The sequence below is a fragment of the Leopardus geoffroyi genome, chromosome D1 (genome assembly GCF_018350155.1).
Source record: "Leopardus geoffroyi isolate Oge1 chromosome D1, O.geoffroyi_Oge1_pat1.0, whole genome shotgun sequence".
Taxonomy (NCBI): Eukaryota; Metazoa; Chordata; class Mammalia; order Carnivora; family Felidae; genus Leopardus; species Leopardus geoffroyi.
Genome location: NC_059329.1, coordinates 57,362,309 through 57,373,715, shown reverse-complemented (window position 1 = coordinate 57,373,715; position 11,407 = coordinate 57,362,309). Strand labels below are relative to the sequence as shown.

At 41.8% G+C, this 11,407-nt stretch overlaps 1 protein-coding gene across 2 annotated transcripts in view; it reads left to right on the top strand.

Annotated features, from left to right (window-relative positions):
- Positions 1–399: 399 nt before the first annotated feature.
- The window catches only part of POLD3 (DNA polymerase delta 3, accessory subunit), a 52,586-nt gene continuing 41,578 nt past the window's right edge, over positions 400–11,407 (top strand). Inside the window, exons 1-2 of one of the 2 annotated variants that reach the window (XM_045484039.1) lie at positions 400–601; positions 1,906–1,961. In XM_045484039.1, coding sequence (XP_045339995.1) covers positions 542–601; positions 1,906–1,961 — 116 coding nt within the window. In that variant the 5' untranslated portion in view covers positions 400–541. Of the gene's footprint in view, positions 602–933; positions 1,334–1,905; positions 1,962–11,407 lie in introns of those variants that run through there. The other variant, XM_045484040.1, reaches the window with a different exon arrangement.

Here is an 11,407-nt window from a genome sequence, read left to right as displayed (position 1 = left end):
CTTGAAAACTATCTCTAATTTCTCAATTTTGAGGGATTATAATCAATAGTACTTTATCCCAGCTGGCATCATTCTACTAAAATTACTGGTTTATTTCTGTCTTTATCATTCACTCCTGTGTCCTCAGTGCCTAAGAAGTGCCTGGAATAGGTACTTGATAAGTATCTGTTGAATAAAGGTATGAAAAGGCAAGGATTATTTTATCAATTTACAAAGTGGAAAGGCTGTGATTCCCAGAGGTGAGGTATTTTGCCCTGGGTTAGTCATTAAACTGCAGATGGGAGATTTGAAATCACAGCTCCAAGAACAGCCCTTTCACCTCACGCGCACGCTCTTAGCTCTACACTTCCGCCTGCTCCAACTTACTAGCTCCGCCTACTTGAGCCTGCGCCGTCTCGGAGATTAGTTTGACCCTCGGGCGGCCGCCGTAGCGCGTTGGATTCGTTGCTGTGGGAAACGACCCGGGACCTGGGAGGGTGGAAAGACGTTTCCCGCCGGCGGGAGCTGCGGTTGTGGCGGCGGGGCTCAGCGCCGCAGCACCATGGCGGACCAGCTTTATCTGGAAAATATAGACGAGTTCGTCACGGACCAGAACAAGATCGTGAGGAGCTAGGACTGGGGAATGTGGGCATGCGAATGAGTCTTGGGCCAGGCCAGGGTTGCGGGGGGCCTTGACCCCTCTGCGCGTGGCCTGGTGGAGACCGGCGGAGGGGAGACAAGTCCCCACGCCTCGTGCCCCTGGGCGAGCGAGGACTCGCGGGGGACTTTCTCTGCCGCACGCAAGTCCGCGTCCCTTGGGTGGGCGTGCTGGGGACTTTGCTAGGAGCCGGGGCTTAGAGGACAGGCGCGGAGGGAGGGGCACTGGTAGATAATAATTGTAAGGCGTTTCTTCATCTGTCTGATAAGGTGGCTGGCATTTAAAGTCCCAAGTTTACTGTTGAGGAAATTGTGCCTTAATTGGGTTAGGTGACGAATTGTTTAGCCTTTCAACAGTCGATTTCCTCCTCTAGGAAATTTGGTATTAATACTATATAGGGTTTGAGTAAAAGATCAAGTGAGCCGATGAATGTGAATGGAGTTTGCAAACCGTGATAATTGAGTGCCTACTGTGAGCTTGGGATATACATGACTGCATTTGATCTTTACAGGCCCCACCTAAAGGGCGGTGGAAGTAACCCTAAAAAAAGGAAGTTGAAGCAGACGAGCCAAATAACTTCTTGGTAGTTAGTAAGGGATAGGCAGTTTTCCAACCTACGTCTGTCTCTTTTGCTATTGCTTTCGTCTATGTCTTAATTATTGGAAACTCAGCATTTAGAATTGAAGACTTTGAGAGGTGAGGAGCATACAAGGAAGTGACAAATGACGGGAAGTTCAAGGAAGGGTGGAAGGAAAAACAAGGCCTAATGCCTGTAGTTTCCAGTCTAACCCCAGATACAGTATTCATCCACTTTTTTCATTCCTGACCCCTACACCATCTGTGCCTGTTAACGTTTGTATGGCTGCAACTTTCCTTAGGAGTTTATGGTATACACTTCAAAGTAATCTAGCTCCTGGATGAGTTTTAGATATTTATCAGTGGCGGCCACACAAAAGGATGGAATGTGAATAAAGGGCACTAGTAAAACAGAATGTAAGGAAAATGAGAGCTTTTTCTTTGTATATTCAGCCCTTCTTTTTAGACTCTTGCATTAATTAGCCTGTGAAACAAACTTTTTAATATTTGTAAGATAAATATCTCCTCAGTCCTACCTGCCCAGATGGATCATTCTTGCCAAAACTAGGGTGGCAGCTACTGTAATTTATAAGGCATAATCATCAAAGAGTAGGAATCTCTAGGAGCCCTTGGGACTGACCTGCACTCTGGAGTTATCTAATAAAATGTTAAAAAAAATTTTCTTCTTGTAGGTGACATACAAATGGCTGAGCTATACACTAGGAGTTCATGTTAACCAGGCTAAACAGTAAGTCCAATTTACTAATTTTATTCACTTTGGAATTTTTTTGTTTTGTTTGTTTTGCTTCACTTTTATTTTATTTAAAAAAATTTTTTAATGTTTATTTTTGAGAGAGCGAGCACTCGCGCAAGTGAGCATGAGCGGGGGAGGGGCAGAGAGAGAAGGAGACACAGAACCCAAAGCAGGCTCCAGACTCAGCTGTCAGCACAGAGCCTGACACGGAGCTCAAACTCATGAACCATGAGATCATGACCTGAGCCGAAGTCGGATGCCTAACCCGCCTAGCCGACTGAGCCACCCAGGTGCCCCTGTTTTGCTTTGTTTTTAGCTTTACAGTTAGCCTTGAGGTAATTTTTTCTTCCCCTGGAAAATGGGAAAGAGAACTATTTTTTATACTTTTTACTAATTTTGCCTATGATTTAGGAGATAGGTGGACTTACCTACTTATATACAAATGTGTGGTGATACATTTACTGGATTTATTTGTAGTCTTAGCTTCTGATGAACATCACTTTGTCATTTCAAATTTATTAAATGGGCTAGCCAATTCTGTTTATACCTGTTATATCTTTGTTACATTTTCACACGTGTTCCTTAGGCCCACATCTGGCTGTTACTGAAGTACTTTCACAATGAGGTCAACAGGTGTTTGATACAGGCTGTGTAACAATATAAGCCTGGGGAGAACTATTTAAGTGAAAGTAAAAAGGGAGTGTTCAGGATGGCACAGGGCATTGTCCTTGAATTTTGCTGTATCACCTTTGCTTGCTGAAACTTTTAGTCCAACTTGAGGCCAAAAGGGAAAAGGCAAGGTTTTGAATTAACTTAAAAATTTCTTAACTTAAAAATGTTGTCTCTGTCCCAAGGGGAGGAATTGGTGAACAGGCTGAGAAAACGTATATTGAATTAAATGCCCATTTAGTTCAGTTTATTCCTAAAGATGGTCCGATTTTTTTCCCCATTCTTTGAGTCATAGAAGCTTTCTTTGAGTTAGGGAATATTCCATGAGTCTTAGAAAATTCCTGATATATAGAATGGGTCAGTTTGGCTTTATGTGGGCTGCTGTTGGACAGATCTAGAATCTGGTTTTGACTGTGATTTTTATGCCTCCAGGACCTGAAACTCTTGGCCTAGGGATTGATTTGGATTGATTTTGACTCTCTGAGATTTCTGTTGCTAATGCTAGTCAGGCCCAAACCCAAGAGTTTCAGGTAACTTTGAGAATGGACATATATAAGAGTAATTGTTATGGCTACAGATGTTTATGAAATAACTATTACGATATAAGCCTGTTGAGGCTTAAAGGTGCATATTGAGAGCTGGAGATGAAATAAAGTTGCCTGCCGTTTTATTGTAGTTACCTTGATGCTCTGTAATTTTTATAGAATCAGCATACTGTCTAGCCCCTGTCTCTCAAACAACTTCATCCCATGCTACTGTCTACCTCGCGTGTTCCTCAAATATGCTGGGCTCATTTCCACCTTTGGACATTTGCACCATTCCTTCTATCTGGAATGCTCTTCTCCCAGCTGTCCTCATCCTTCCAGTTGTAGCTCAAATGTCACATGTTACTTTTTGCAACAACCCTTTATAATGCTCTATTTCAGGTATCCCCACCCTTTCCTAACTTTCTGTCGTATCAATCTGTTAGTTCTTTTCTTCAAAAGAAGAAAGAGATATAAAGAGAGATGCTTTATTGAGATATAATTCACATACCATGTAATTCACCCATTGAAAATGTACAACTCGGTAGGTTTTAGTATATTCACAAAGTTATACAGCCATCACTATAATTAATTTTAAAACATTTTCATCACCCTAAAAAGAAACCCTGTATCCATTAGCAGTCACTTACCACTTTCTCTCCACTCCTTTCTCATCCCCCCACCCTCTTCTTCCCAGTATTAGGCAACCACTGATATACTCTCTGTCTATAGATTTACTTATTCTGGTAATTTTGTATGAATGGAATCCTGTAATATGTATTCTTGTGTGTCTGGTTTCTTTCACTTAGCACCATGTTTTCAAGGTTTGTCCCTGCATGTATCACTACTTAAGTCCTTCTTAGGGCTGAATAATATTCCATTATATGGCAAGTTAGTTTCCTAAGGCTGACATAACAGAATGCTATGAACTAGGTGGCTTAAAACAACAGAAATTTATCTTGGAGCAGCTAACAGTCCAAAATTAAGGTGTCAGCAGATGCTCTCTCTGAAACCTGTAAAGAATCCTTCATTCCTTCCTAGATTCTGGTGGTTTGCTGGCAGTCTTTGGCATTCTTTAGCTTACAGCTCCATAACCCCAGTGTCTGCCTTTGTTGTCACATGGCATACTTCTTGTGTGTTTATATCTTCACATGGCCATTGTATAAGGATACCAGTCATACTGAATTGGGAGCCCACCCTACTCCAGTATGACCTCATCTTAACTAATTACATCTGTAAAGATCCTCTTTCCAAAGAAGGTCACATTCTGAGGTACTGGTGGTTAGGACTTCAACATACCTTTTTTTGGGTGAGGGGGGACACAATTCAACCCATAATATTGAAAAAAATTTTTTTTTAATTTTTAGAGAGAATGAGCTTGAGAGCTGTGAAGAGGGGCAGAGGGAGAGAGAGAGACGGAGAGACAGACACTCTCAAGCAGGCTCCATGCTCAGTGCAGAGCCTGATGCAGGGACTTGATCCCATGACCCTGGGGTCACATGACCTGAGTCGAAATCAAGAGTCAGATTCTTAACCGACTGAGCCACCCAGGCGCCCCAACCCATAACATACTTAAATAGTACATTTTATCTATCATCGTCAATTGATGGACATTTGGGTTGTTTCCACATTTTGAGTATTATGAATAATGCTACTATGAACATTTGTGTACAGATTTTTGTGTGGACATGTGTATTCATTTTTTTTGGATATATATACCTATTTCTGGGTCATGTATAACATTTTGAGGAACTGACAAGCTGTTTTTTTAAAGTGGCTACACTAATTTAAAATCCCAGCAGCAAGGTATGGGAGTTCCAATTTCTCCACATTCTTGCCAACTCTTTTTATCATTTGTCTTTTTTATTTTAGCCGTCCTAGGGTGTGTGAAGTGGCATTATCATGGTTTTGATTTGCATTTCCATAATAACTAATAATGTTGATCATCTTCTCACGTGCTTATTAGCCATTTGTGCATCTTCTTAGGAGAAAGATCCTTTCCCCATTTTTTCACTGGATTGTTTTCTAATCTTCTGAGTTATGAAGATTATTTTATATATTCTGGATACAAGACCCTGATCAGATATATGACTTGGCAAAAATTTTCTCTCATCTTGTGGGCAGTCTTTGCACTTTTTTGATGGTACTTTTTGAAACACAGAAGTTTTTGTTGTTGATGAAGCCCAATTTATTTTATCTTTTTAAAAATATTACTTTAAAGTTCTGTGCCCAACGTGGGCCTTGAACTCATGATCCTCCCCAGATCAGAAGTCCCATGTTCTACTGACTGAGCCAGCCAAACACCCTTTTTTTTTTTTAATCTTTTATTGCTTGTGCTTTTTGCCCAACCCAAGGTCATGAAGATTTACTTCTATGTTGTATTCTAAGAGTTTTGTAATTTTAGCTCTTACATCAATAATTATCACATATTCAAGGTTTCTACGTATGCTTGTTAACATATTAAAAATGCTTCAGTCCTCATAATACGAATACACTGTAGTTTTCAAATTAGGTGTTGGCTCAAGCTAATTTTAAATTCCTTTTTTTATAAATGTGTATTTATTTATTTTGAGAGAGAGAATCCCAAGCAGCCTCCACGCTGTCAGCTTGGAGCCCACTGTGGGGCTCGATCTCATGAACTGTGAGGTCATGACCGGAGCCAAAATCAAGAGTCAAATGCTTAACCAACTGAGCCACCCAGGTGCCCCAGCTCAAGCTAATTTTAAATGAAGCACTAAAATGTGTAAATAGGCACTTTTTCTTCCAGGAATCCTTTTGTATATGGTGTAAGGAAAGGGTCTAATTTCATTTGTTTGCATGTGAATGTCGAGTTGATCCAGAATTTTACAATTCTTATTACTATCTGACATTTTCTAGGGCACCCGCCCCAACTATCATATAAACTCCATGAAGGTAGAGAACTTGTTTACCACGTTGATCACTTTTCCAATTACTATTGCTGTATAACAAATTATCCCAAAATTTAACAGCTTGAAACAACCATTTTATTATGTTCATAGATTCTTTTGGCTTAGAATTTGGGCAGGACACAGAATGGTTTATCTCTGCTCCATCACATTTGGTGTTTCAGCTTGGAAGCCTCAGTGGTGGGGGCCTTATCATGTGTGGGCATCTTTATGCACGTGTGGCAGTTGATGTTGGCCATCTGCTGGGACTTCAGCTGGGGCTGTTGATCAGACATTGCATGTGTCTTTCTATGTGGGCTGGGCTTCCTCAGAGCATAGTGTCTCCAGGTGGTTGGACTTCTTTTTTTTTTTAATTAAAAAAATTTTTTTTAATGTTCATTTTTGAGAGAGAGGGAAGGAGTGGAGTGGGGGAGAGGGAGAGGAGGAGGGGAAAAGGGAGAGGAGAGAGAGAATGAGCAAGGAAGGAGCAGAGATAGAGGAGACACAGAATCCAAAGCACGCTCCGGACTCTGAGCTGTCAGCACAGAGTCCGGTGCTAGGCGCAAACTCCCAAACCATGAGATCATGATGTGAGCTGAAGTCAGGCACTTAACGGATTGAGCCACCCAGGCGTGCCCAGGTAGTTGGGCTTCTTACATAGCAGCTCAGGACTCCAAAAGCTAGTGTTCCAGTACAAGGCAAAAGCTGATTGCCTTTTCCAACTAACCTCAGAAGTCAGGCAGTGTCATGTCTGCTTTATTCTTTTGGTTAAAATGAATCACTAGCCCTCATATTCAAGGCATGGGGATGGACTTCACCTCTCTATGGGAGGGTGTAGAAGAACATGTGGGGTGGGAGATGTTGTTGTAGCCATCTTTGGAAAATACAGGATGCCACAATCGTCTCTTCAGCGCCTGGCTCATAATATGTGCCAATAGATATTTGTTGAGTGAGTATTAAGCACTATGGTAGATATTTTCACATACATTTATCTCACATAATGTTGTCACAGTCCAATGTGATGGGTGTTATCAACCTCTTATAACAGTTGAGAAAATTGAGACTTAAGTGTCCTGTCATATTTAAAAATTTTATCTATAGGGGAAGCATTTTAAGTATTGGCGAAGGGTCCCTGGGTGGCTCAGTTGGTTAAGCATCTGACTTCCGCTCAGGTCATGATCCCACAGTTTGTGAGTTCTAGCCCTGCATTGGGCTTTTTGCTGACAGCTCAGAGCCCACTTTGGATCCTCTCTCTGGTCCCCCTCTCTCTGCCGCTCCCCTGCTTGGTGTGTGCACTCACTCTCTCAAAAATAAATAAAATATTTTTTAAAAGAATCATTTGTGGTACTAAGGGCAGTGACTAGGCTTGGATGTTATTGATTTGCTTGGATTTGTTAAAAATTTTTTTAGGTGTTTATTCATCTTAGACAGAGCATGAGTGGGGGAGGGGCAGAGAGAGAGGAAGACACAGAAACGGAAGCAGGCTCCAGGCTCTAAGCCGTCAGCACAGAGCCTACCTCAGGCCTGGAACTCACGAACTGTGAGATCATGACCTGAGCTGAAGTCGGATGCTTAACCTACTGAGTTGCCCAGGTGCCCCGGATTTCTTAAAGGAGTATTTTTTTCATTTCTTATTGTTAGCATTATTTTAGGCTGTGTCATAAAACCGTAAACCTAACAGATTAGCTCTTTCTCATCATTGATTTAAACAAGATAATTTCAGGGACACCTGTGTAGCTCAGTCGGTTGAGCATCTGATTCTTGATTTCAGCTCAAGTCATGATTGGCTCAGGGTTGTGGATTCAAGCCCTATGTTGGCCTCTGTGCTGAGCATGGAACCTGCTTAAGATTCTCTGTCTCTCAAATTAAAAAAAAACAAAACAACAAGATAATTTCAAGTTGTAAAAGTGCTGTAAAGAATGAAAATAGGTTTGAAGGGCGCCTGGGTGGCTCAGTCGGTTAAGTGTCCAACTTCAGCTCAGGTCATGATCTCACAGTTCGTGGGTCCGAGCCCCGCATCGGTCTCTGTGCTGACGGCTCAGAGCCTGGACCCTGTTTTGGATTCTGTGTCTCCCTCTCCCTCTGCTCCTCCCCCACTCATGCTCTGTCTCTCTCTCTCAAAAATAAACATTGAAAAAAGTGGTTTTAAATTAAAAAAAAAGAATTAAAATAGATTTGGGAAGGCATTGTAGACTATATACTGTATTCATTCTAGGGAAAATTAAAATGGGAAAGTATAGTTAATCATGTGTAGGGAAGTGTATCGTTGATATTTAAGAGTATTTTGCATATTTTGTCAGTAAAGGTAAAATGTTTGGTGTAATACAGTTAGATAAACATATCTTAGAGACTTAAAAGATATGCAGAAATTATTATTGTATTTGTAAAGATTTTATTTTTAAGTAATCTCTATATCCAACGTGGGGCTCAAACTTACAACCCCAAGATCAAGAGTCACATGCTCTAGTGACTGAGCCAGCCAGGTGCCCCTGGAAATTATTCTTTAATTTTTTTAAAGTTTATTTCTTTTATTTTGAGAGAGACAGAGACAGTGTGAGTGGGAGACAGGCAGAGAGAGAAGGGGAGAGAATCCGTGCTGTCAGCACAGAGCCCACCTTGGGGCTCGATTTCACGAACTGTGAGATCTTGATCTGAGCCTACATCAAGAGTCAGACACTTGACTGACTGCGCCACCCAGGCACCCCTGAATAGGGCACATTTTTGTCCTCGGGGAGCTTATAGTCTAGTGGGGATGGCAGATATATAATGAAGTAGTTAGAATATAGTGTGATAAGTGCTCTAATAGGTATGGCATAGGTTCTGTTAGAACTTAGAAGGCAGGGATACCCTGCTAGCCTAGGTGGTATTAGGGAAGGCTTCATACAGGAGATGATAACTGAGCTGCTGTCTTGATGAGGAGTTAGGTAGATGAGGTCTGAGAAGAGCATTCTAGGCAGAGGGAGGGCATACCAAAGAGCAAGGGGGAACTGCAGAATGTTTCCTAAGGTTGAAAATAGTGAGTGTGGGAGAATGGTGAGAGATACAGGGGCCAGAACAAGAAGGGTCTTACCTGTCATTGGTAGAGTGTTGGAGTCAATCCTTAGGGGCTAGGAAAAGACTGAGAACTTTGGAACAAGGAGTAAGATTTCAGACAAGAGTATCCAATTACCTTTCAACATCACTTATTGACTAATAGGCATTTCAGATTTAACATGCCTCTAAACCCAGCTCCTAATTTCTCTCCCAACACCTGTTTTTCCCCATCTCAGTGAATGACAACTTCATTCTTTGAGCTGCTTGGTCCAATCATCTTTGACTCCTTTCTCTCATACCCCACAGTCAATCCACCAGCAAATTCTGTTGTTTCTTCCTTTAAAATGTACCTAGAATTCACCCATTAATCACTACCTCCATTACTAACGTCCTGGTCTGAGCCCACCATCACCTCTAGCCGGGATTACTGCAGTAGCCTCCTCACTAGTCTCTGTTTCCTCCCTTTCCCCTCAACAGTATATTCTCCACACAGCAGTGAGGAATCCTTCTAAAAGGTGAGATCCTGTTAATTCTGTTCTAAAGCTTCTAATGACTTCCGTGCTTAAAGTCCTACGTGGGGTCATAAAGCCCTGCAAGTCTGGCACCACTCTTCTTCCTCCACACTTGCCTCTTCTCTGTTCTTGAACTTTGCTTACTTATATTCTTGCCTCAGAGCCTTTACATTTTTAGTCTGTCTGCCTGGAACATTTTTCCCCAAGATATCCACATTGGTGGCTCCCTTACTTTCACGAAGGGTTCTGCTATGAGGTCTTCCCTAATCATCTTATATAAAATCACAGAACTTCTCAGGCTAGTTATATTCTCCTTACCTTTATTTTTTTTTTTTTTTTCATAGATTCACTACTGCCTGACATATATTTACTTATTTGTTAGTTTATTGTTTGTCTTTCTTTTCCACAGCGTAAGGGTAGGAATTTGGATTCCTCTGTTCACTGCTCTATCCTCTAGAAATAGAACATAAAGTAAAATTTTGTTGATCAGATGATTTGCATTTTTAAAGCTTCACCATGGTGGCCTTGTGGATAATGAATGGTAAAGGGGCAGGGCAGAATTAACACTTGAAATAGTCCAGTTAAGAGATTTGGGGCCTGGAGTCAAGAATTACTTAGGAGGAAGACCTAATGAGATCTGGTAACTCACTAGACAGGGAGAAGTGAAGGATAATGACTCCAGATTTCTGGTTTGGGTGGTTTGAGCCGATGATGTTGTCGTTAGGAATAAATGAAACCATGGGGTGAATGAAATAGACCAAAATGAGAATATGTAGTTAGGTGACCAACCATCCTGGTGTCCCCAGGACTGTCTGTCTGTTTTAACACTAAAAGTTCATGTCTCAGGAAACCCCTCAGATCCAGGCATACCCAGATCATTGGTCACTCTAATTTTTAGAGGGAAAAGATAGCTGACAGCAGAACTCCAGCAGCATGGAATAGGAGGAGATGGTCAAGTCTGTGCAGGAAGTGGGGCAAAGGCAGTTGAAAGGGGTAGCAGGAGACTCAATGGGGCATGGGATCATGGAAGCTAAGAGAGCAGATGCTTCAAGAAGAGTGGTCAACAGTGTAGGTTGAGTTTCCCTTGGAATTTTTCAGTATTTAGCTGTCCTTGGCAGAAGTGTGACATATCAGAGGCACAGTAAATGTTTCTTGAAATAAAAGACACAAATGCTATGCCTCTGTTGTTGTTTTTGTTAAATTATTTTGTTAAACTAAGTTAAGGGGAGTCAACTTCGGATACTTGCTGGGACATAAAGATAAAAATTAGTTTAGGGATACTACTAAAAGCAATATTGGGGCATCTGGGTGGCTCAGTTTGTTAAGCATCTGACTTCAATTCAGGTCATGATTTCACAGTTCATGAGTTTGAGCCCCGCACCAGTCTCTGTGCTGACAGCTCAGAGCCTGCAGCCTGCTTAGGATTCTGTGTCTCGCTTTCTCTCTTCCCCTCCCCCATTCATGCTCTGTGTCTCTCTAAAAAATAAATAAACATTAAAATTAAAAAAACATTAAAAGCGATTTTATTTCTACATTGAGTGGCAATTTCAGGTTAATGAATATTCTGAATACTGGGCAGTGTGAGTAAGCTGTTACATTCTGCAGTTCTGAAACAGCATTGCGTCTGAGCGAACATAAAATTTGAATTTCAGGGGCGCCTGGGTGGCGCAGTCGGTTAAGCGTCCGACTTCAGCCAGGTCACGATCTCGCGGTCCGTGAGTTCGAGCCCCGCGTCGGGCTCTGGGCTGATGGCTCAGAGCCTGGAGCCTGTTTCCGATTCTGTGTCTCCCTCTCTC